Here is a 26,786-nt window from a genome sequence, read left to right on the forward strand (position 1 = left end):
CGTGAATGTTCTTCACAGTCTTGTTCGTGACTAGGAATATAGTGTAGTCTATGCGTTCACGTTCGCGGACCAAAAAACCGCACTGATCGGGGAAAGACGCGAAACGCGAACGCGAAGGCGTGAACAACATCTACACTCGTGATTCGCAGTTGTCGCGGGCTTTCGCACCGCGAGTGTAGAGCCCAGATGTGGGCTCTACACTCGCGGCGGCAAGCAAGCGGGTCACCTTACCGCCGCCCATGAACATTTGCAATACCAGAGGAACACCAATGCATCATCATCATCATGATCAACCCATTACCGGCTCACTACAGAGCACGGGTCTCCACTCAGAGTGAGAGGGAGTTTTGGCCATAGTCTACCACGCTGGCCATGTGCGGATTGGTAGACTTCACACACCTTTGAGAACATTATGGAGAACTCTCAGGCATGCAGGTTTCCTCACGATGTTTTCCTTCACCGTTAAAGCAAGTGATATTTAATTAATTAAAACGCACATAACTCCGAAAGGTTAGAGATGCGTGCCCCCCGATTCGTCGTCGATCGTGACCTCCGATTAGAAGGCGGACGTTCTAACCACTAGGCTATCACAGCTTCAAGTTGTCAGCAACGGGAGTTGATTCCACAGTTAACATTTATTATTTTTATTATAAATACTATCTGTCCCGGCTTTACTCACGTGTGTCGTCGACGTTAGCCCGACTAGTAGATTTATTATTTTTTATTAACGATTTTAATCTGAACCGGTACCATGAGGACAACACTAACTATTTTTGTTAAGCTATCTATTTTAAGTTTAACTGACACTTGACAGTTTTAGTAGCTGTCATTAATTGGTCGTCGGGCTGATGATTTATTTTATTTTCAAACTCAAAATAACTAAAAATTAAATTATTTTTATTGAGGTGTCTAGGGTATAGAAATTAAGTCCTATGTTGAAGTTATAAAATCTTTGTCGCCCTAACTGAAATCGCTTCACAGTTTATTATGTGGGTTTTAACTTCATAACACTTAAAAGTTGAGACTGGGAGGATTGTACTTTCAGAATGGATAATGAACTTTTAGACATCTCAACTAGTATAAGACTTCAAGTTGGATATGGGATTGGTCATATACTAAACGATGTTTGTGCTAGTTTGTGGTTTACCTATTTTTTAGTATTTTTTCATCTTGTGCTAGAATTTTCAGCCTCTCAAGCTGGATACTTAATGTTAATAGGACAGGTTGTAGATGCTTTGTTTACACCTTTTATTGGATATCATTCTGATAACACAAATAACTATTTAAGTGCACGATATGGGAGGAGAAAACTGTGGCATCTTTTTGGTAAGTTCACATGCCTATTCAAATAGCTGCATAAGTTGGTTAGCTGATGGTTGGCCAACCATCAGTTTCCATAGGGCTCAGCTTTAGTATTGTGCCCGAGGCGGAAGGGCCTGGGAGGAGGTCGCTGGTAGGAGGCGAGAGGGTGTACTGGTACTCCCCCTGCAAGAAAAAAAACGGTGATTCTTAATAGTTGGTTCGATTGAAATTAGAGCTAAATTTTTTGTAGTTAAGGTGCGAGGTGTTGGGGGGCTGGGGGAGCATTACTACTGTTAACCCTCCCCCTTTAACTAAGAAGAGTTCAGCAGAAGAATAAAAAATATCCCAGAACTAAATGTAATCACCCTGACTCCCCAAGCAGTCTTGTCTGTCCTACCCCTAGAGTGTTTTTGTAAATCGTGAAGCCAGAAGCTCGCGAAGCAGGTCCTGAATGAAGGGGTGATGGAGCGAGTCTTCTGGCGTAGTTCATTTAAAGTGTTAAAGCTAAAAATCACTAACCATATTATAAATGTGAAAGTGTGTTTGTTGGTTGGTTTGCATGGGTATAGTATAAGACCTGGAGTGACATAGGCTACTTTTTATCCTGAAAAATTATAGAGTTCCCACGGGATCGTTGAAAACCTAAACCACCCTATCATAAATCCTTACTGTTGGTTTGGTCAGAAGGCACAGCCTTCGGGGTTATTTTTATAAACATTCAGAAAACCTTGATGTAAGTTAAGTTGAGGATGAGGAGGTCCGGGGCTAGGGAACCCCCTATCAACTATTCTCTCCCTCCCCCTTCAACTAAGAAGAATTCCGCCTGTCCTTTCATTTCATTCCCTTGCCCCTACCCTCCCATCCCTATCTGCTGCAGGCGTAATACTAAAGCTTAACCAACAAGACCACAGACAATTTTAGTTAATAAAATTAAAATTTAATTCATGTAGTAGCTAATAATTGTATATTAATTAACTTTTTAGGTACTATATGTGTACTGTTGTCATTTCCATTCATCTTCATGCAATGCACGGGATGTTCCACATCACATAAGTGGGCACAGATGTTTTATTTTGCCGCCTTCATAACAATATTTCAAATTGGATGGGCATCTGTGCAGATATCACATCTTAGCTTAATCCCAGAGCTGGCTGAGGATCCCCACATAAGGACACATCTCACTGCTATCAGGTAATAAAACACCATGGAATTTTCTTTAATGAAATAAACTAAAAATATAAAAGTAAAAACAACTGGAAAACAATTAAGAATTTTCTCACATAATTAAATACTGATAGTCAATAGATTGCATGTAGGTTCCCTCTAGAACCTCAAGTTGTAGACCTACATTAAGAAGGGATTTTGAGAAATTTGCATGGCATTTTTTAAAAACTAAATCTATGCAGATGAAGTTGTGGAAATCAGTTACTACTTATTTAGTACCTAATATAATAATTATATTTTTATTTTACAGATATGGATTTACAGTTTTCTCCAATTTATTTGTCTATTTAATCACCTGGATAATACTGCATTTGACTGGAGAGTGCGATAAAGAAGTATGTTGTTTATATTTATATTTATGTTAATTTGGGAAGCGGTGATAGCTTAGTGGTTAAGGGTATCTGGCGGGGGTTCCCAGTTCCCACGACACTAAGTGTCTGGCAACGCATGACGTGATTTCTAATATTACTCCAAGGAAATTAAAAAAATTAGACTTTATACTTTGAAGTAAGATTTTTTACACCTTTATTACCTGTATCTCCTAAAGCCACTATGATCCAAAAAAATGTTCCTCCCAGAGTTGGGGGTACACAGATAAACTTTCAGCTTTTATAAAAAAAGGAAGGTCTGGCACGCGCTGGCTCTCTCTATTACTTTATTTAGAAAAAAATTAAGTGTAAATCGCCTAAAGGTCAAATATACGCCCAATCGTGGTTAGGATATTTTACTTTTCCATCAAGTAAAAAACAATTTGATATCAATATAAAACACACAGCCAGAGGTAGATACTAACACCGAAATGTTATTACAGCAAGTGGGACCAGCGGATGTATGGAAGTTCAGGCATATAATGTTCATAGTCCTGGCCGTGGGTACACTGGCTTCCATTGTGTTCCACATCACCGTGGCTGAGAAACATCAGAGGGGTCCATTACTGGCTTCCGATAGTGAAACTAGTACTATACACTGCGATATACTGCGCAAGGGGTTGTTGTATCAGGTACGAGTGACATTTAAAACAACTTACGCCCCTTTCACACGGCAGTCCAATTTTTTGCAGGATCCTGTTTGATGGCGAATGTGTTTGTATGCTAGCGTTTACATACAAACATATTCGCCATCAAACGGGATCCTGCAAAAAACTGGACGCCGTGTGAAAGGGCTGTTACAGTTGGTTTTAAGGTGAACGCACACTTATCCAAACCGAACGCGTCGAACGAATCGAAGTCAAGGAGGCCTCGCACACATATCCGCACCAGAAGAATCGACCGCGCCGAAAGAATCGACTCAAATTAGAATCACTCATTTTTTTAAACAATTAAGAAATAGTACTCGCGCATTGCTCTGTCATACGCAACCATTGATTTATTAACTACTGTTGCAGAAGTATAGGGATGGTCTTCAATAATAGTCAGTTTCCAATTTCACTTCACTGTATTTTTAAGCATAGCTTGCGCCTTCGACTTAATTCTCACAATTGACCGCCATTTTTATTAAACCTACGCTTTTTATACTAATTTGACAGGACAGCAAAACTGACATATTTTAAAGGTTGGTATTATTTAACTTCCAGTATTTTACAAATTGCAAAGTGATTGAACTAAATGATAAGTAGTAGGGGATTCGCCGGTTCTGGCCCACCTCCTGGGCCCCCTCCCAACCTCGGCCCCCTCCGCCGGTCGGTCAACTTTGAAATCTAAAAAAAAAAAAAAAAAAAAAAAAAAAAAAAAAAAAAAAAAAAAAAAAAAAAAAAAAAGGTGTTGGGGTGCGCTGAATCGTTTGCGCTAACTCCCGTCTTCGTATCTCTAACCGTTTAAAAGTTAGCTTTTCGTCAAAATTAATCCCTAGTTCGTTATCTACTTGCTAATGACCTACTAATCACCCTCTATTGTTCGCATCCTCGCTGCTTCGTTTCAAAGGAATTACAAAGGAAAGTCTTATCCATAGATTATCTACTATATACTAGAGATAGATGTGCGACTCTAGATTTCTTTTTCAAAGTTACGCGTGTGCTCACATCTAGAGGGCACTAAAAACGCGCTAGGCGTGCGAGAGCGCGAAAATTTAAATGCTATTTAAATGTACTTTACTAGAATATTTTATATTTTTGAACATGTTTTAAAAAAACATCAATAATTCCATTAACGTTTGTTTAAAACATGTTTAAAAATATATATTACAAGACTGACTCTTTAAGATACTAAATTATAAAACACTATAGAAATAAAAAGGTTTTAAGGTTTTGTAAAATATTTTATTTTCATAAATTCGTAACTAGGTACATAAAATACATACCCAAATTCAAGACCCACGAGATTGTGAAATAGGTAACGCTCAAATCCAAAATTTTTGGTTATTTACTTTTCATAACTTTCATATTACTACCACAACTGGTGTATATCAACGATCTTCAAACTGGTGATTGCAAATTTGATAATTCGTAACTATAATATAATATTATTTCATTATCAGTCTTGCTTTCTAAATGTTGTCCTACTATCTCTTTTCATTGTTTAAATGGTTTCAAGGAGAGGAGTAGCCAGGTTTTGGAAAGCCATGCAAACATCTGAAAAAGTAATAACATAAAATATGCATTAGTCTATACTTACTTATTGTACTTAATTAGTTGATAGCTGATACCTATAATATAAAAATAACTTAGTCAATAAAGTTCAAAACAAATGTTGTAAGCACACTTAATTACAAAACAAACAATTTACAGAATTAGTAGTTAATAATCCATAGCAATATGATAAATGCAAAAGTGTGTCAACCTGTCAGTATGCTAGCTTTTTTCAGTAAATTTGTGTAACCGTTTATGATGAAAGTTAGTACAGAGATAACTTGCATCCAGGTAAGGACATAGGCTTCTTTTGTCACGGAAAACTCAAACAGTTCCCATGGGATTCCCAAAAACCCTAAATCCACGTAGACAAAGTGGTGGTCATCATCTGTTTGGTACAGAGATAGCTTGCATCAGACGGTTGTAACTTGTAGGCCACATTTATCCCGGAAAATTGGACTTCTCACGGGATTTCTAAAATAGTTTTTTCGAGCGGACGAAATCGCAGGAACTATATACCTAGTATCATGATAAAATACCTAATGTGCTAATGGTGCCTTAATGGTGCACAGAGTTTGACTCATTGAAGTAATTTTGAGTTAGATTACGAGTAAACTGATTTTATACTTACCGAATTAGTCACATCCAGACACACATCGAGATCTCCGTGGCATTTTTCTGCACAAATATATTCACAGAAAAATCAGAAAGTCCGTAATCCGTAGCCGTGGTCAATCGTTCAGGCATGAATCGATTCACTAAATCAATCCTTAGAATCCAGACTACAGAGTCCTGTTATTAAAGCAGGGTCAGATAAATTTAACAGAAATATAAATATTTACTACAGCACACGAAAACATGAAAACTTGGTTATAATTTATTAATGTCATTAAAATTACACCAATGTGCCCGCCATCTATTGACGTCTTTTGTAAACTGTTCTCTATTTGTTTAGCCGTGCTCGCGCTTAGATGGCACCACAAGCGATTTTTAATTTGCGATTTTTTAATGTTCTAGAGTTGCACCCCTATGGTCTTATCTCTCATAAGTACTGTTTATTGGCCTCCAAATATTGATTTAAATAATTCTAACAAAAACATATCATTCTCTAGTGTATTTTTATTGAATAAATCTAAAAAATCTGAACTTGTATAGTAGCCCGTAAACATGAAATATAAATACATTATACAATATTCGCCGCAAACTGCTGTATAATCATTTTTAATCCTCCTTGTATTGAAAAACTTTGAACTTGTATAGTAAGTAACCAGCACCAATCAACCTGACTGGACATGGGCCTTCCCAAGAGTACACCACCACACACGATCCTCTGCCTTCCTCATCCACCCACTTCCCGCTACCTTCACGCTGAGCGACTTTGAATTGCTAATGACCTACTAATCACCGGTCTATTGTACGCATGCATGGGGATTTCAAAGGAAACTTCTTATATGTCATAACTACTGTTTATTATTCTTCAATATCTACCACAAAAACAATTAATCATTCGGTACAATATTTTTATTGAATAAATCTAAACAATCTGAACTTGTATTGTAAGTAACCAGTACCAATCAACCTATTTAGCGTTCACAGCTGGACATAGGCCTTCCCAAGAGCGCGCCAACATACACGTTCCTCTGCCTTCCTCATCCATCTACTTCCCACAGCTTAGCATATTATTTTGATGACATTTCGTACAGACTTAGCTTACATCCTGGGATAGGACGCTACTTTTTATCTCGGAAAATCAACGAGTTCTCATGGTATTTTTAAAAACCTAAATCCATGCGGATGAAGTCGCGGGCGTCATCTACTCAGAAATATATTCGTATTACACTAACGATTGCTTTTCTGCATATCGGGCATAACATTTTATCCAATGATAAAGCACATTTAGTACACGTTATAGCATGACCACATGGTCTATAACACATGCCTACTTCTTCTACAAGACAAATTTTACAGCAAAGTTTAAATGTTTCTTCAGCATTTTCTACACATAATATGTTTCTGCCTGCAAATTTAGAACTTATTGTATTGTTATTTACAAATTGTTCAGAGTCTTTTGATGTACCACAAACATCTTTGGCAATAGTTTGTATGTATGTTTCACCCATCACAAGTAAAACATAGGGGCAGGACGGAAACCAACGAGCGTGCTCCGACCATGGAAGATCTTCGATGTCCCAATCTTTGAGTCCACCATCACAAAAGTAACAAATCACTCGATCACTTTTTCCTGTATAAAAAAAAACCAGCGTCTGCCATTTCTTGAGGTTTTTGATTTAAACCTTGAGGCCAGGCATCAAAACTTCGCAATCTTGCGATTTTAGTTGCATAACTAGGATATTTGGGATATAGAAACTCCATTTCGATCTACGAACAATGGATTTCGATGTTAATAAAATATATTATAACAGATTTTTAGTAAGGTTTGCAAGCTTATTACACATTATTATTTATTGAAAATTAATTCTTTAATAACGATTTTACACACATTTACTGCTATTTAAGTATATTTCGATTTTTAACATTTTTAACATTTTATATCTACCTATAAAAAAAAAAACATATTTAAGGTGATGGTGGATAACTTAAAATAAAACAAAAAATATCTTTTAGCATTGTTTTATTACAAACCTTAATGAAAATGTAGATACAAGTTTTGGCTTAATCTATTTACTAGATTTTCTTAACTGCTAGTATATATAATATGATAATTTTTAAAGTTGAATGAGTTTCCTTGTAAGAGTTCCTTACATTCATTTTAGCCATTTTTTTGATTTAATCATTCTTTAGTTTTAATAATTTATCAAAGCTACTAAACCGAACAGAGTGTTTTTGGTCATAATATTATTCATTTCTAATAAGGGGTCCATTTTTCCCAATCAATTTTTTTCTTTATTTTTTTAATGTGTTTATCACCACTACCCTTTGGAGTCTTTAAAGTTCCTTCGTTAGATGTAAAATTCCCTTCGAGCGATTTCATCTGCAGTTGATGAATAAAATCAGACCTTTTAGAATTTCCGATGTAAGTCAAAGGTATTTTAATTGCATGTAATGTCTTAGCAAACTTTTCCCAACCTATTGGATCACTTTTTTTTAGAGGTCTCAATGTATCATTAATTAGATCAACAATATTACTGCCGGGAATTTTTTCATTGTTTATTAACACTGTACCATCAGCATGATCCCAATAAATTGCATTTTTACTCAAAGAAATCGAGTTTAATAACAACTCACCTTTTTTCAAATATGATTTTGGTATCAGACTTAAAATTTGAGTTGTTGTGTAACGTGGTTGATTATTTTCTTTTTCTGTTACATCATCTGTCGGTGTTTTGAATGACATTAAGTTTTCATTTTCTGTGTCTTTATTTTTGTAACTCTTATTTTCATTAATACTGTCAGTAATAATTGGTAACAAGATAGGTTGACGTTCTTCCTCGGTGAAATGTAGATATCTTTGTAGAATTTGTAAATATAAAATACATTTTTTACGATCTTCAATATTACTATTTAAAATCTTTTGCATTTCTACATCTAATCGGGACATGGGATTTTCAACATTGGTTTGCTGTTTGAGTCTTTCTATAAAACTAGGCTCAACAAGCAACATTTTTTTGGCATTTTCCATATTAAACTAATCCACTCAAAATAAACTCCAAAATGAAAGGTAAAAATGCTCCTACTTTTTGTATCAATATATTTTTCTTTAGTTTTTTTTTCCCTTGTGATACAAAGTGCGAAGTATACTTTTAAATTTTTTTAACTTTTTCTTTTGTACATTCACAAATGCAATTTATCTCTTCTTCTCCACACGATTTTAATAATGCTTTTTGACATTTAGGTTTAAGTATATGCAATGCGAGTAACAACTTTTTATGTGTCTTCAGACTTCAGTGCATTATTTGTAAATAATAGGAATTTGACGATTCTTTAAACTTTTACTATTCTTTGTTGAAATATTATATTCTACACAAAATTCATCACAGGTAAATATTTTTGATTTAATTGGACACATCATTTGCATCTTGTTTAAGATCAATCATTAAATATCCATGTGCTTCTTTTGTTGCATCCTTATAGCCATCCTCAATGAATTTTAAATTATCTGGTGACACTTGTCTTGATAAGTATCGTATTTGGTTTTATGATATCACGAGGATTTTAAAAATAAATAATGTAGCTTTAATTCAAAGATATAATATCTATTTAATCTTTTCCATGATGAAAAAAAAATTTCAGTAAAACAAAATGACTTCCTTTAGTGAATTTGTTTTTGTTTTTAATTATTTTTTAAATAAGTTTTCAACTTTTATTTCATTCATTGAATTTTATGGAACGTGAAAACAAAGTTTTATCTCTAAATATTTTTTTGTGTTTAATTATTTTTTTAAATAAGTTTTCGACTTTTATTTTAATCATTGAATTGAATTAAATTTTATTTTATTGAAATAATCCTTGCGATGTTCGTTCTAACAATATAATGTGTTTGGAGAAATTTAAATTTATATGATTTAAACTTTGTTTTCACGTTCCATAAAATTCTATGAAGAAATAAAAGTTCTGTAAAACAAGTTAAAATTTAATTCAATTCAATGATTAAAATAAAAGTCGAAAACTTATTTAAAAAAATAATTAAACACAAAAAAATATTTAGAGATAAAACTTTGTTTTCACGTTCCATAAAATTCAATGAATGAAATAAAAGTTGAAAACTTATTTAAAAAATAATTAAAAACAAAAACAAATTCACTAAAGGAAGTCATTTTGTTTTACTGAAATTTTTTTTTCATCATGGAAAAGATTAAATAGATATTATATCTTTGAATTAAAGCTACATTATTTATTTTTAAAATCCTCGTGATATCATAAAACCAAATACGATACTTATCAAGACAAGTGTCACCAGATAATTTAAAATTCATTGAGGATGGCTATAAGGATGCAACAAAAGAAGCACATGGATATTTAATGATTGATCTTAAACAAGATGCAAATGATGTGTCCAATTAAATCAAAATATTTACCTGTGATGAATTTTGTGTAGAATATAATATTTCAACAAAGAATAGTAAAAGTTTAAAGAATCGTCAAATTCCTATTATTTACAAATAATGCACTGAAGTCTGAAGACACATAAAAAGTTGTTACTCGCATTGCATATACTTAAACCTAAATGTCAAAAAGCATTATTAAAATCGTGTGGAGAAGAAGAGATAAATTGCATTTGTGAATGTACAAAAGAAAAAGTTAAAAAAATTTAAAAGTATACTTCGCACTTTGTATCACAAGGGAAAAAAAAACTAAAGAAAAATATATTGATACAAAAAGTAGGAGCATTTTTACCTTTCATTTTGGAGTTTATTTTGAGTGGATTAGTTTAATATGGAAAATGCCAAAAAAATGTTGCTTGTTGAGCCTAGTTTTATAGAAAGACTCAAACAGCAAACCAATGTTGAAAATCCCATGTCCCGATTAGATGTAGAAATGCAAAAGATTTTAAATAGTAATATTGAAGATCGTAAAAAATGTATTTTATATTTACAAATTCTACAAAGATATCTACATTTCACCGAGGAAGAACGTCAACCTATCTTGTTACCAATTATTACTGACAGTATTAATGAAAATAAGAGTTACAAAAATAAAGACACAGAAAATGAAAACTTAATGTCATTCAAAACACCGACAGATGATGTAACAGAAAAGAAAATAATCAACCACGTTACACAACAACTCAAATTTTAAGTCTGATACCAAAATCATATTTGAAAAAAGGTGAGTTGTTATTAAACTCGATTTCTTTGAGTAAAAATGCAATTTATTGGGATCATGCTGATGGTACAGTGTTAATAAACAATGAAAAAATTCCCGGCAGTAATATTGTTGATCTAATTAATGATACATTGAGACCTCTAAAAAAAAGTGATCCAATAGGTTGGGAAAAGTTTGCTAAGACATTACATGCAATTAAAATACCTTTGACTTACATCGGAAATTCTAAAAGGTCTGATTTTATTCATCAACTGCAGATGAAATCGCTCGAAGGGAATTTTACATCTAACGAAGGAACTTTAAAGACTCCAAAGGGTAGTGGTGATAAACACATTAAAAAATAAAGAAAAAAATTGATTGGGAAAAATGGACCCCTTATTAGAAATGAATAATATTATGACCAAAAACACTCTGTTCGGTTTAGTAGCTTTGATAAATTATTAAAACTAAAGAATGATTAAATCAAAAAAATGGCTAAAATGAATGTAAGGAACTCTTACAAGGAAACTCATTCAACTTTAAAAATTATCATATTATATACTAGCAGTTAAGAAAATCTAGTAAATAGATTAAGCCAAAACTTGTATCTACATTTTCATTAAGGTTTGTAATAAAACAATGCTAAAAGATATTTTTTGTTTTATTTTAAGTTATCCACCATCACCTTAAATATGTTTTTTTTTTATAGGTAGATATAAAATGTTAAAAATGTTAAAAATCGAAATATACTTAAATAGCAGTAAATGTGTGTAAAATCGTTATTAAAGAATTAATTTTCAATAAATAATAATGTGTAATAAGCTTGCAAACCTTACTAAAAATCTGTTATAATATATTTTATTAACATCGAAATCCATTGTTCGTAGATCGAAATGGAGTTTCTATATCCCAAATATCCTAGTTATGCAACTAAAATCGCAAGATTGCGAAGTTTTGATGCCTGGCCTCAAGGTTTAAATCAAAAACCTCAAGAAATGGCAGACGCTGGTTTTTTTTTATACAGGAAAAAGTGATCGAGTGATTTGTTACTTTTGTGATGGTGGACTCAAAGATTGGGACATCGAAGATCTTCCATGGTCGGAGCACGCTCGTTGGTTTCCGTCCTGCCCCTATGTTTTACTTGTGATGGGTGAAACATACATACAAACTATTGCCAAAGATGTTTGTGGTACATCAAAAGACTCTGAACAATTTGTAAATAACAATACAATAAGTTCTAAATTTGCAGGCAGAAACATATTATGTGTAGAAAATGCTGAAGAAACATTTAAACTTTGCTGTAAAATTTGTCTTGTAGAAGAAGTAGGCATGTGTTATAGACCATGTGGTCATGCTATAACGTGTACTAAATGTGCTTTATCATTGGATAAAATGTTATGCCCGATATGCAGAAAAGCAATCGTTAGTGTAATACGAATATATTTCTGAGTAGATGACGCCCGCGACTTCATCCGCATGGATTTAGGTTTTTAAAAATACCATGAGAACTCGTTGATTTTCCGAGATAAAAAGTAGCGTCCTATCCCAGGATGTAAGCTAAGTCTGTACGAAATGTCATCAAAATAATATGCTAAGCTGTGGGAAGTAGATGGATGAGGAAGGCAGAGGAACGTGTATGTTGGCGCGCTCTTGGGAAGGCCTATGTCCAGCTGTGAACGCTAAATAGGTTGATTGGTACTGGTTACTTACAATACAAGTTCAGATTGTTTAGATTTATTCAATAAAAATATTGTACCGAATGATTTGTTTTGTGGTAGATATTGAAGAATAATAAACAGTAGTTATGACATATAAGAAGTTTCCTTTGAAATCCCCATGCATGCGTACAATAGACCGGTGATTAGTAGGTCATTAGCAATTCAAAGTCGCTCAGCGTGAAGGTAGCGGGAAGTGGGTGGATGAGGAAGGCAGAGGATCGTGTGTGGTGGTGTACTCTTGGGAAGGCCCATGTCCAGTCAGGTTGATTGGTGCTGGTTACTTACTATACAAGTTCAAAGTTTTTCAATACAAGGAGGATTAAAAATGATTATACAGCAGTTTGCGGCGAATATTGTATAATGTATTTATATTTCATGTTTACGGGCTACTATACAAGTTCAGATTTTTTAGATTTATTCAATAAAAATACACTAGAGAATGATATGTTTTTGTTAGAATTATTTAAATCAATATTTGGAGGCCAATAAACAGTACTTATGAGAGATAAGACCATAGGGGTGCAACTCTAGAACATTAAAAAATCGCAAATTAAAAATCGCTTGTGGTGCCATCTAAGCGCGAGCACGGCTAAACAAATAGAGAACAGTTTACAAAAGACGTCAATAGATGGCGGGCACATTGGTGTAATTTTAATGACATTAATAAATTATAACCAAGTTTTCATGTTTTCGTGTGCTGTAGTAAATATTTATATTTCTGTTAAATTTATCTGACCCTGCTTTAATAACAGGACTCTGTAGTCTGGATTCTAAGGATTGATTTAGTGAATCGATTCATGCCTGAACGATTGACCACGGCTACGGATTACGGACTTTCTGATTTTTCTGTGAATATATTTGTGCAGAAAAATGCCACGGAGATCTCGATGTGTGTCTGGATGTGACTAATTCGGTAAGTATAAAATCAGTTTACTCGTAATCTAACTCAAAATTACTTCAATGAGTCAAACTCTGTGCACCATTAAGGCACCATTAGCACATTAGGTATTTTATCATGATACTAGGTATATAGTTCCTGCGATTTCGTCCGCTCGAAAAAACTATTTTAGAAATCCCGTGAGAAGTCCAATTTTCCGGGATAAATGTGGCCTACAAGTTACAACCGTCTGATGCAAGCTATCTCTGTACCAAACAGATGATGACCACCACTTTGTCTACGTGGATTTAGGGTTTTTGGGAATCCCATGGGAACTGTTTGAGTTTTCCGTGACAAAAGAAGCCTATGTCCTTACCTGGATGCAAGTTATCTCTGTACTAACTTTCATCATAAACGGTTACACAAATTTACTGAAAAAAGCTAGCATACTGACAGGTTGACACACTTTTGCATTTATCATATTGCTATGGATTATTAACTACTAATTCTGTAAATTGTTTGTTTTGTAATTAAGTGTGCTTACAACATTTGTTTTGAACTTTATTGACTAAGTTATTTTTATATTATAGGTATCAGCTATCAACTAATTAAGTACAATAAGTAAGTATAGACTAATGCATATTTTATGTTATTACTTTTTCAGATGTTTGCATGGCTTTCCAAAACCTGGCTACTCCTCTCCTTGAAACCATTTAAACAATGAAAAGAGATAGTAGGACAACATTTAGAAAGCAAGACTGATAATGAAATAATATTATATTATAGTTACGAATTATCAAATTTGCAATCACCAGTTTGAAGATCGTTGATATACACCAGTTGTGGTAGTAATATGAAAGTTATGAAAAGTAAATAACCAAAAATTTTGGATTTGAGCGTTACCTATTTCACAATCTCGTGGGTCTTGAATTTGGGTATGTATTTTATGTACCTAGTTACGAATTTATGAAAATAAAATATTTTACAAAACCTTAAAACCTTTTTATTTCTATAGTGTTTTATAATTTAGTATCTTAAAGAGTCAGTCTTGTAATATATATTTTTAAACATGTTTTAAACAAACGTTAATGGAATTATTGATGTTTTTTTAAAACATGTTCAAAAATATAAAATATTCTAGTAAAGTACATTTAAATAGCATTTAAATTTTCGCGCTCTCGCACGCCTAGCGCGTTTTTAGTGCCCTCTAGATGTGAGCACACGCGTAACTTTGAAAAAGAAATCTAGAGTCGCACATCTATCTCTAGTATATAGTAGATAATCTATGGATAAGACTTTCCTTTGTAATTCCTTTGAAACGAAGCAGCGAGGATGCGAACAATAGAGGGTGATTAGTAGGTCATTAGCAAGTAGATAACGAACTAGGGATTAATTTTGACGAAAAGCTAACTTTTAAACGGTTAGAGATACGAAGACGGGAGTTAGCGCAAACGATTCAGCGCACCCCAAAACCTTTTTTTTTTTTTTTTTTTTTTTTTTTTTTTTTTTTTTTTTTTTTTTTTTTTTTTTTTTTTTTTTTAGATTTCAAAGTTGACCGACCGGCGGAGGGGGCCGAGGTTGGGAGGGGGCCCAGGAGGTGGGCCAGAACCGGCGAATCCCCTACTACTATGATACTTCCTGTGACGTCACAAATCATTAACGTAACAATTAAATCAGCTAGATGTTAAACATGACACAAAATATGTTGATTCAAATAGTTAACAATTAAATATGACTCATAGTCCATTCCCGCCAGATATAAATAACAATCAATCCATTGTATAAGTCTGGATGCCTCATGATGATGGCAGCCATGGAGATGTGGTTTTTGACACTACCTTAAATACAACATCACCTACAAATTCAGATGCAAAAAGCGTCCACAGTCATCTATACAAACGCAGCTATAGATAATATACACCGAGGCTCCACCCGGATCACAAAAACCAACCATATCAACTTAGCGTTAAGATTCAATTTTGTAATGAATGTTCGACAAGTACGATGTTTTGCGAACCACACCGCAGTATTTTCTATGTTCCAAATGTGGAGTCGCGTTTTTATTATTATTTTAATAATTTTTTTTGTCCGCGTAGGAAATATTCTACACGTAGGTGATTTTATGTCATTTAGGACCGGAGTACCTATTAGTGATATTATCTAAGTTAATTAACATTAATTAAGTTAATTTAATGTTCTTTTGCATGACGTATCCGTATAAATTTGCATGCTGTAGCCGCCAGTAATTGGAATTGTGTAATGACCTGGCACCTAGGATTTGAATTATCTAATTTTTAGGGTTCCGTACCTGAAAATAAAAAAAGGAATCCTTGTGTCTGTCAAGAAAACCTATAGCGTACCTACTTCCCGTTGACCTAGAATCATGTTTGGCAGGTAGGAAGGCATTATTATAGCACAAGTAAAGGAAAAAATCTGATGGTACCATCACCAAAAAAATAATTAAACTACTCCATATATTTTTGTATCCATTCTGTTCAAACGTGATTCAAACACGCCCCTATCGCGTTCTCTTTTAGCGCGTAAGCCTGGGTAAGCGTGTGAAGGAGATAGCTGCGCCGCAGAAATATTGTTATTTTAATGACAAAATAATTAAATTACGTAAGAATTTCACATTATTTCACTACTATATCGTAGTATTAATGTAAATAAAGTATATTTCTTACCGAAAATATGATATTCCATCTTTTTTTTCACATTTATTGGTTTATTTTTGCACTTTTTCACGGAGCACGTCGGCATAGTTTCACCTTGTCGACTCATGCGCGACTGAGGGCAAAACTGTTCTCGTTTTCTAAACGAGCACAATTGGGCCGTGCCATTTTTTGCGTGTTGATGGTGCATCTTAGGTAGTTAATAAATCAATGTACGCAACTGATAGAATGCAAGCACATCGGTCGATTCGACCGCATAAACCGCGTCGAATCTGATGACGTCATCCGAATTCGTCTAGGATTTCTGGGGTTCTTGCAGATTCGGACGATTCGACGTGGAGAAGTGTGCGAGGTTTCATGAGATTTTAATATACAGAATTCTAAAATTCGTTTCTTCGACTCGTACGACGCGTTCGGCTCGGAAAAGTGTGCGTTCACCTTATGTAAGTAAGAGCTCTGAATGACAGTGGAGGAGATATTGTGTTTATGCATAGATACTGTTTTGTTGGATACTGCGCGGGAAAAGAAATGTAAACTGATGAACAAACTGCGACACGCATCCGTCGGTCTCTCTGCTAGACATTTTTCGCGGTGAAAGCGGTTGACGGAATTTGGAAATGGATATAATTCAGCATAAATGGCCATTTTTATTTATTGCGTTGAAGCTCACCTTTTTTACAGCTCCAAGGGCCTGTAGACCTAAGTATTTGTCATGAATTCCAACTTGATACCTCCATGCGCGTCCCTGCGATACAGGGTCTTGACTGACAGTCAGACAACGAAGTGTCAAGTGGTCATATATAAGAGTTCCTTTTTTCTTTTGAGGTACCGACTACAGATCTCTGAAATGTGAATCTTTACTACAAAACATGGTACATATTATCCATACTAATATTATAAATGCGAAAGTGTCTGTCTGTATGTCTGTCTATCTGTCCGCTAGCTTTTCACGGCTCAACAGTTTAACCGATTTTGATGAAATTTTGTGCTGAGTTAGCCTACATCCCGGGGACGGACATAGGCTACTTTTTATCGCGGAAAATCAGAGTTCCCTGCACGGGATTTTAAAAACCTAAATCCACGCGGATGAAGTCGCGGGCATCTAGTTTAATATATATTTTCAGGTTGCAGGTATATACATGAGCACAAGGCTCGTGGTGAACATATCCCAAGTGCTCATACCCCTGTACCTGCACCGTACTTTAGGGCTGGCGGCACGGTCACTGGCCGTGGTGCCTCTGGCCATGTATATCGGGAGCCTGGCCGCAGCTGGCCTGCAGAGGTTGGCTCCGAGGTCCTTTACGAGAAAACTAAGCTATCTATTGGGTTGTGCGTGCGCAATCAGTGGTTTGCTTTGGATTTACTTCGAATCTGATGATATATTCAAAGTGTATTTCATCTACGTAGTTGCCGTGTTAATAGGTTAGTGACATAGTAATACAGATTAGCATAGTAATGTGTTTAAATCATTTAGGCAGCTGTGTAGATATTGATTTCACAAACGCTTATCAGTTCCTCATGAGTTGCACTTTCATTTATTTACTAACGTAATTAGTACAAGTTGATATCATAACTCATTTAAAATAACGACTGTAAAATAGTGACTTTGAAATAATGTACCTACCTATGTACAAAGACCACGGAACAGTTTTTCTGTTCCGTGACAAAGACATACAGGCACTACCATTATAGCATGTGCAATGCACACACCTAATAACTTACAAACACGCATTATTAAGTGCATTAAATTACTTCTGATTATCTTATTAGTAATTACTACTAAAGTACTAACCTACTCTATTTATATGTATTTCTGTAAATACCTAAATCCGGAGGTGGGCGTTAATAGCTGTAACACAGTTTTTTATCTAACACAGCGGTTATCGTTTCCCTAGCGTATAAGTTTCTATGTAAGTTTGAAGAATAAATAAAATATTAAATTATTATTTAAGTTATGCCTGCTTGGAGGCTTCGGGCGAGTCTGCCGTGTTCCTTCGCATACGTAAGCGCGCTATTTTGGCTGCATTACCATATCAAATTAAATCGCAAGTAAGCACTGTCATGAAAAGCAAGCAAATATTCATAATCTTTGATGATTCATAATAAACTTCAGTACTTGGTTCAGCATGAGGACAATCGTTATGAGTTTATGACTAACTTCAGAAATTTAATGATAAAAACTAAAACAGGAACGAATGGGATCAAGATATCATGGCGCTTGTGTACGCGCGTACCTACCTATGCCAAAATAAGCGTTAATCGCGCAGAAATACGATAGTGTGAAACTGGCATAACAGTGAAGAGACTAGTGTTTGCGATTTAGGTATATATGAGCAATGCGGAATACGATGCAGAGAGAGTACACTAATATCATGGATACCTAATTGATCCCAGGTTTCGGAGGAGCGCAGATGCTGGTCACCAGCCTGTCGCTGACGGCGGACCTGGTGGGAGCCACCACGGACGCGTCGGCCTTCGTCTACGGCTTGATGAGCTTCACGGACAAGCTGTCTTGCGGCGCTGCCATTGCGCTTATACAGATGTAGTGAGTACTTATCTGAGTAAACTGCAACTGGTCCTCGTTCGCGTTGCTCTAGTCACTAGTGGTTAGCATGTTCGATTGCGGCTGACGAGGCTTCGATTCCCGGGTCGAGCCAAAAAATAGTTAGTTAGTTTTTTCTGTCATGAAATTCTCAGTACTAGCCCAGAGTTAGGAAGTTGGAGATGTTTCACCCCTTTGCCGTGCCTCTAAGAACACTTAAAGCTGTGCCTGCGCCTGATCTCTCTCCGGTCGTGTCGGATTTCCGTCACATCATCATGATCAAACCATCGCCGGCTCACTACAGAGCACGGGTCTCCTCTCAGAGTGAGAACGGTTTTGGCCATAGTCTACCACGCTTGCCATGTGCAGATTGGTAGACTTCACACACCTTTGAGAACATTATGGAGAACTCTCAGGCATGCAAGTTTCCTTACTATGTTTTCCTTCACCGTTAAAGCAAGTGATATTTAATTATTTAAAACGCACATAACTCTGAAAAGTTAGAGGTGCGTGCCCGAGCTCGAACCGCCGACCTCCGATTAGAAGGTGGTCGTTCTTTTTCCCTCTTCCGTCACATCAAAGTAAGGGAATAGAGAGTGCACCTGTGTTTGCGCACACATTTTTCACTATAATTTTTGTCGCGCAGATGGCTAGTCTCTGTGGCTGCCGTGGCTGAAATTCGAAAGGGAGGTCATAATTATTAGAGTGAACAACTCAAGTGGGGTTATAACAAATTCCTGAAAGGCTGGCAACGCATTGGTGGTTCTTGTGGTACTTCAAATGTTCATGGGTGGCGGTAATCACTTAACATCAGGTGACCCGCTAGTTTGCTCGCCAATTTTATAAAAAAAAGTTTGGGTGAACTGACTTTGGTGGCTCTTATGTATTTAGTACTTATGTAGTTTCTAACTTTCGACAAATGCCTCTGATTTCGTAGTAAATGTACCGGCATTACTATGGAGATGCTGGGACGCTCGTTACCGGTTACCGCACGATTGCTTTGCCTAGACGGCGCTCGTCGCATCTCTGGTACTGGTACATGCCATCCCTACTCTGTGATATTAACATATTTCTTGTTTGCAGCGCGGATGACGCTGGCGTGTCCTACTACCGCTACGCGCTGTCGAGCGTGTGCGGCGTCGCGGCCGCGCTCGGCCTCGCGCTCACGCTCGCCTTGCCCAGCGTCACACACGACTCTCTTCTACTGAGCAGTGAGTCTTTCCATCTTCTCTCTGGACAGGTTTCCGCACTTAACACACACACATACATACTTCCGCCGGAGTTGTGTTTGTTGGCTTTGGATCACGTCGCAACTGAACAACTATTTGATAGTGATTTATTGCTTGGATATAGTTAAAGGAGTGACACATAGGCTCCAATATCAATTTAAAAACCAACAGTTTCTAAATCTATTAAGTTTTGGTGATCAGGTCCCCTGCAGCATCAGGATTGAAGAGTTGGAATCCAAATTTTTTATGGGACAATGGTACTAATTCTGAACACAGCCTAATTTTAGAGTATTTACATCCTCTTCTTGCTAATGTAATATGAAAAGGACAGACGCAGTTTGACAGTTTTAAATTTAATTTTTAGATGGTAAAACCCGTGATTTTAGCGTACAGTCGCGAGCCTACTGTTTAAATTTGTAGCGTGCACTAAAAAGTCTTTAAATGTAAAGTTCATCGAGGGTATTCTGGCAGAACCAAATAAGTGCAAAAATTTAAAAAATTAGTTAGAAACATAGGATACTTAGTTTTCGTTGCATTTTTTATCTGGCAAAACCATATAACTGCCGAAGCTTTCACAACCGTTTTTTTTTCTGGGTAAACAAAATATCTAGCATATTTTTGGAATAAATTTAAAAGCAAAAACTGATATGGACTCTTAAAAAACAAAATAAAATGTTTATTACAGTGACAACGGAATAAAACAATTTACTTTCTTCACCCACAAAAACACTTGTAGATAATGGTATTTTATATTAACAGGTAAAACAAAATATTGGTACTTATTTGTTTTTCATTGGTAAAACGAACTGAGTTCTTTGTTTTATTGACAGGCAGAACAGAATAAGCGAGTTTGTTTTGTTTTACATGCTACAAGAAATGCAATGTGATCCACTTCTATAGAAGTAAGGCTTACTTAGACTGTTTTGCTTGCTAACATTTTTGTATATAGTGTGAGTTTAACAGTCGTCACGTGCGTACGTGTTTACTTCATCGAGATCTTAATTCGAGTAATTACTGTGTTTATTATGTGAATCAGTGTAAAATGGTTTCGAGAGGAAAGCAGATTGTATCGTTGATAATCAATGACAGTGCAATACAAGGTAACTTTTATTTATATACGTAAATTTAATTTTGAGGTGATAATTTTGTTTTATTCAATAAAAGATTGTAATGTTGTTTAGGCGCTAAGTAAATGCTTGGTTTATGTTTCTAGGGCAACATTCTTCTTCTGAAAGTGATACAGTAGTAGCAGCTGATGTCCATCATACTGTTGTAGTAGCTGATATCCATCAAACAAACAACAATGGACTTGCCAGACGTCGATCAGGTATGTATTTCTGCATAAGTACATACTTTTATTATGATAATTTATAGATATTCATAATATCAGCACTGCTGGGAATAGGTCTCCTCAATAGTCATGCATACCTATTGTCATGTATCGGTATGAAAGACAAGCCGAGAGATTACTCTTACTTTACCAACTGTAAGCATATTTTTACGATGATTAAATAAACATGTCTATTGTCTAGTTTTACAAATTCTGGTATTTTTTCAGGTCGTCAACCAGTATCAAGAGTTCTACAGAATGAATATAATATCAGTGACGAAATCGAAATAGATATTATGGAAAGCTTATTTGGCGATGATCTGATATCGAAGATCCTACCTATTTACCTCCCTTTCCCAACCCAGACATAAATCACGATGGTGACTTAAAGATTTTCTACTTACCTACCTACCTTCAAGATTTACTAGGAGAAGGTTTACAGCCAAATAATGATTAAATCGATGGTTTGTTAGAAAAAAATAATATTGAATTACTACGGGAAGAAAATAAAAGACAAAAAGAGTCATCAGAAATTGCTAATTCAATATTGCAGGAAATTTTAAATAAAATGTGGAAAAAAGTTAAACCCATGAAAAGGTGGAGAAAATCTAATCCTGAATGTTGGGCAGTAAAGTAAACGTAGCAAAAAGAAGAAGAGCTGATGGTTTGCCCAACAAGTCTCGCTCTAAAGAGCGGCCAGCAAGGATTCCAAAGGATGTCCTTGTGACATGTGACATGTCACATGTGACAGAGGAAAAATGTTTGTAATGCGCAAAAGGAAAAAGTCAAGGAAAGAGCTAACAAAGATCCTAAGTTTCTTTCGGTTTCATTTGATCTGCAGGCTGTACTTCAGATCCCTCATTGCAAAGTGGCTCTGTTGTATTATTCTCGAAAACTGTGCGTGCTTAATCTCACTGTTTATGAGGCAAGTCTGCCCAATAATGCATACTGTTTTCTATGGTCCGAACTGAATGGTAAAAAAAGGTAGCTGCGAAATTGGAACAATTTTCTTACATTATTTAACTAAATGTATTCCAGCAAATGTAACTGAAATAAGCCTTTTTTCTGATACTTGTTTAGGTCAAAATAGGAATCAATATGTGGCAGCAATTCTTTTGTGGGCTGTTCAGAATATTGATCATTTACAGATTATGGAGTAAACATTTTTAGAATCCGGAAATACATACATGGAGGCCGATTCTATGCACAGTCCTATTGAATCATAAAAGAAGGAAACATCAGTTTATTCAATGCAAGACTGGATTTCAATATGCGAACGTGCAAGGCGTAGGAAAATACATACTGTTCAACAGAAGAAGATAGTAAAGGAGCCATACAAAACAAAAGAGTTTAAATACCATGAGTTTTATGATTTAAAAGATTTAGCTTCTAAGATTATTCATAACAAAGATAAGGACAAAGAAGGAAATAAAGTGCAGTGGCTTAAAATCAAACGACTGAAGTTTGTAAAGGGGGACAAAAGAATTTACACAGTCATTATTCTGAGGAATTTACTCATAATTTACTTCAATTATGACATGAGTGAGACTTTTAATTACTTTGACGTTACCGGTAAAGAAGGAAAAACTAGAGGTACTCGTACAAGAACAAAAAGAAAGGGCCATGATGAATTTCCATCTGAGTTAAAAAAATGTATACCTGTATCCGACCTATATCCGAAGCAAAAAAGAGAATTTATTAAATTTAATTTAAAAAAATATAATACCAGAGGAATTGGAACCTTGGTATAAAAATCTAAAGACAGCAAGTGGTTCTGAAGAGGCTGAAAAGGAGGATGAGGAGGATGAGATGTCTTGCGAGGAAAATATTACATAATTTCCTTAACTACGATTTAAGGAAATTACGTAATAGTTTTTAGTTTAGTTTTACTTTTTTCTTGATAATATTTTTAAGTGCTATTTTATCTGCAGGGTCAATTTGTTCAAACTTAAGAAAGCTTACATTAAATAAAATAAATATCGCCGATTTGCTTTTCTAATGCAGTGATTCCCAAAAAAAATACAGGTAGAAACATATAACTGAGAAAAAAAAAATTCTACCGCCTTAATTGGAATGTTATTTCAATTTATTTTAACATCAACTTATTTAATACGGGACAGTGAACTGTTCCTAGTATAGTATGTAAAGATTAATCTGTGTTTAAGAGATTTACAGCTTATTTACGTATTTCAGGTAAAACAAGATAACTGCAATACCTTCACGCCAATTTTCCCCTTTTCTAAACTTTTAATGTCAATTTTTGCATAAATTAATGTATGAAAATAATCTTAAATAATGTATCTAAGTACAAGTAGTGAAAATTTTCTGTAATTGGGCTTCGTCGTGGACCTATGATCATGCAAAACTTTAAATGCCTTTTTCTCAATATAACAGTATTGCTACTTATCCGGTTCTCCCAGAATACCCTCGTCATGTTCTGTCCCTTTTTAGCATTTTTAAAAAGATGCAGATACTCTAAATTTAGTTTAGAGAAAGACAACGGAATCGGTACCAGTGTTGCAAAGTTTCTCTATTGATTAAAAAAAAATACTCAAATCGGTTCAGAAATCACAACACAATAGCTATAGCACAATAGCAATACTCCTACTTTTTGAAAGTCGGTTAAAAAAGTAGCCTATGTTACTCCTTGGTTAATCTTCTACTTGTCTGTGAAGGTCCCATCAAAATAGGTTCAGATCAAATAACCATGAGCTTATAATTTCTGGAAGTTATGTCGAAATTACAGACAGATACTTCAATTTTATTTATTAGTATAGATGTAGATGTTAGTAAAGTAGTGTAAAGTGTATTTGTTTGATGGTTTGTTCTTCAGTCACGTTACAACGGAGCAACAGAGTGGTGATTTTGATAAAGCCAAAATTAAAATTAATTAAAGACATTGTGATTTGTAAATAAACTGATTCCCAACTGATGATTATGGTAAAACTAGCTGATGCCCGCGACTTCGTCCGCGTGGATTTACGTTTTTCAAAATCCCGCGGGAACTCTTTTATTTTCCGGCATAAAAAGTAGCCTATGTGTTAATCCAGGGTATAATCTATCTCCATTCCAAATTTTAGCCAAATCGTCCAGTAGTTTTCGCGTGAAGGAGCAACAAACATACACACACACACACACACATACAAACATTCGCCTTTATAATATTAGTGGGGATCGGGATGAAATTAAAATATTTTGAGAAGGGTCTATATTTTTCCATTTGGAAACTAATGTATGCATTTTGTTTCAGCTAATCCATCAGTAAATACCGAGGAAGTTGGTGAAGCATCACCACATATATAAGAGTTAGCAAATTTTGTAAATATTTTTTTATATATATGTAACTATAATCCGCGACTGGTTGAGATGGCAATCGGGGTATGAGGCGGTGGGACGAACTTTACAAACGCGGGTCACCCGCACCGGGTCAGCGCGGGGGCTGTGCGGATGTGCGGGGCGTTCCCTCCCCGATTGCCATCTCGTCCTGTTGCGTACTATATATTCATAGGTAAACGAAAACATTCCTTCGACAAATGTCTCAATAGCTCAATTTTGGTTAGGAGGCCAATTCGAATTCGAAAGTTCAATGGTCAAATCCCAATAAAGGCGGATTTTAGTAAATTTTTAAAATGCTTAGTATTCTTTTATAACAGAAAAAATCGGTCAAGTGCGAAATCATACAAGAAATAATAAATTCATGACGGCCATTTTGAATTTTTTATTTATTGTTATAGCTGCAATAGAAATACATATTCTGTGAAAAATTCAACTCTCTACCTATAACGGTTTACGTGATACACCCTGCTGACCGACAGGCGGAAGGACAGCGGAGACTTATGGGCAGATTACACCTACCGAGTACAGTGGCGAGTCAGTGTCCTCGGCCGAGTACTCGGTTGGTATAAACACTTTCGAGTGCAATTTCGCCGCAATTTCTCAGCCACAGCACTGTCTCGGCCGAGTGACATTTTACTGTCTCGCTTCACTACTCTGTAGGTGTAATCTGCCCATTAGTAATAAAGTCCCGTTGATAACCTTCAGGCATGGAACCCTAAAGAAAAAGATATTGAACTTTTAAAAATACTTAACATTAATAATAAACATGTGTTTTTTAACTTATAAATAGATATATAAAAAAGTATATTTAGATATAAGTATAAATAAATAGTTTTATAAAAAAATTTGCAATAAGCTATTGTATAAATTGTATTATTGTTTCGTTTTAATAAAATATGTATCCTGTTGCAATTTGAAAATGTTTATTTATGCCAATAATTATGTTATTATTTATAAATATATAATAATGTTAATAAAATATATATAGTTACTGCTTGGTCATAATATTATCATTATATTCTATATGGTGTAGGCAATATATGACATGATATGTACCTACTATGAGTATTAATGCATATCAAGCACTAACCTCTACTACAAGTACGCTGGACTTGCTATTGCCAACCTGTTTTTGAATCCACTTGATTATCGTCATCATCGCCATTTGGCGCTGATGTTGATAATGATGACGGCAGTAGTTCGGTTGTTGTAACGTACTTGTAATTAATGCCCATATTTGTGATTATATCAGGGGAATAAAACAGCTAACAGTTGAATAAATGTAGCATGTACTTATTGCAATAAGTTTTAATCTTATGATTAACAAAGAAGAATGATTCATGAAATAATGTTACAAGATTAATAAAACATTAAGCTTTGTGATATTGGTAGATGTATAACTGTAGCCATAAGATATTTTTGTAAGTAAATGTTTAGCTCAAATATTACGGTAAGCACCTGTAACAGATCTCTTAGTCTTGTTCTCATTTATATATATATATTTAAAAACCGGTCAAGTGCGAGTCTGACTCGCACACGAAGGGTTCCGTATCATCGTACAAGATAGTATTTTAACATTTTATGTGCAACACTGCAACAGCGCCATCTTGATTTAGTAAATTAATTTTTTCGTGAACACATTTGAATTTTTTTTTGTAATAATTTTTGTAATTCACGGTTATTGGATTTTTCCCTTTATTTGTGCTATAAGGCCTAAGTACCTGCCAAATTTCATGATTCTAGGACCTAGAAACTAGGTCAACAGGAACTACCCTATAGGTTTTCTTGACAAACATGACAGATGGACAACAGACAGACAATAAAGTGATCCAATAAGGTTCTTTTTTCTTTACCTTTAGGAACAGAACCCTAAACGTGATTAAATATAGAATATTTTGTAATAATAATATTTAAAACTTTTACATAATATTTTTTTGATGCGCACTACACTGCCATGACCATGGCCAGTGGCTGTAGCGTCCAGATAAGTATTTTAACGCATTATACATCGCGCACTTGGCTGCAACCACCAGCCAGCTTTACCTGGATGCTGCGGCTACTGGCCGTGGTTGTGGCCGCGTAGTGCGCTGGATTGTAATAAAATCATTAGTTTTTATGTTCATGTTTTTATCAACCATATTTTATATCTACCTATATAAAGATGAGAAAATACCTAAATAAACATATTTTAACTTTATCTGCATTTTACTTTCAATATTTTTGTAAGGAA

At 35.0% G+C, this 26,786-nt stretch overlaps 1 protein-coding gene across 1 annotated transcript; it reads left to right on the forward strand.

Moving 5' to 3' along the window:
- The first annotated feature begins 823 nt into the window (after positions 1 to 823).
- On the forward strand, positions 824 to 26,753 carry LOC117990068 (major facilitator superfamily domain-containing protein 12-like). The gene is made up of 8 exons (XM_069506185.1): positions 824 to 1,326; positions 2,286 to 2,493; positions 2,777 to 2,861; positions 3,338 to 3,526; positions 17,244 to 17,541; positions 18,514 to 18,664; positions 19,745 to 19,872; positions 24,471 to 26,753. Exons 1-8 carry the CDS (start codon positions 1,047 to 1,049, stop codon positions 24,521 to 24,523), a joined length of 1,392 nt encoding a protein of 463 aa, XP_069362286.1. The 5' UTR covers positions 824 to 1,046; the 3' UTR covers positions 24,524 to 26,753.
- Positions 26,754 to 26,786: the final 33 nt, after the last annotated feature.

This window comes from Maniola hyperantus, chromosome 2 (genome assembly GCF_902806685.2).
Source record: "Maniola hyperantus chromosome 2, iAphHyp1.2, whole genome shotgun sequence".
Lineage (NCBI taxonomy): Eukaryota > Metazoa > Arthropoda > Insecta > Lepidoptera > Nymphalidae > Maniola > Maniola hyperantus.

Bases quoted from the DNA above. Each gene is read 5' to 3' on its own strand.
- LOC117990068 (XM_069506185.1), top strand. From the start codon at position 1,047: ATGGATAATGAACTTTTAGACATCTCAACTAGTATAAGACTTCAAGTT. The intron at 3,527-17,243 runs GTACGAGTGACA...ATATATTTTCAG, and splicing joins GCAAGGGGTTGTTGTATCAG to GTTGCAGGTATATACATGAG. The intron at 17,542-18,513 runs GTTAGTGACATA...AATTGATCCCAG, and splicing joins CGTAGTTGCCGTGTTAATAG to GTTTCGGAGGAGCGCAGATG.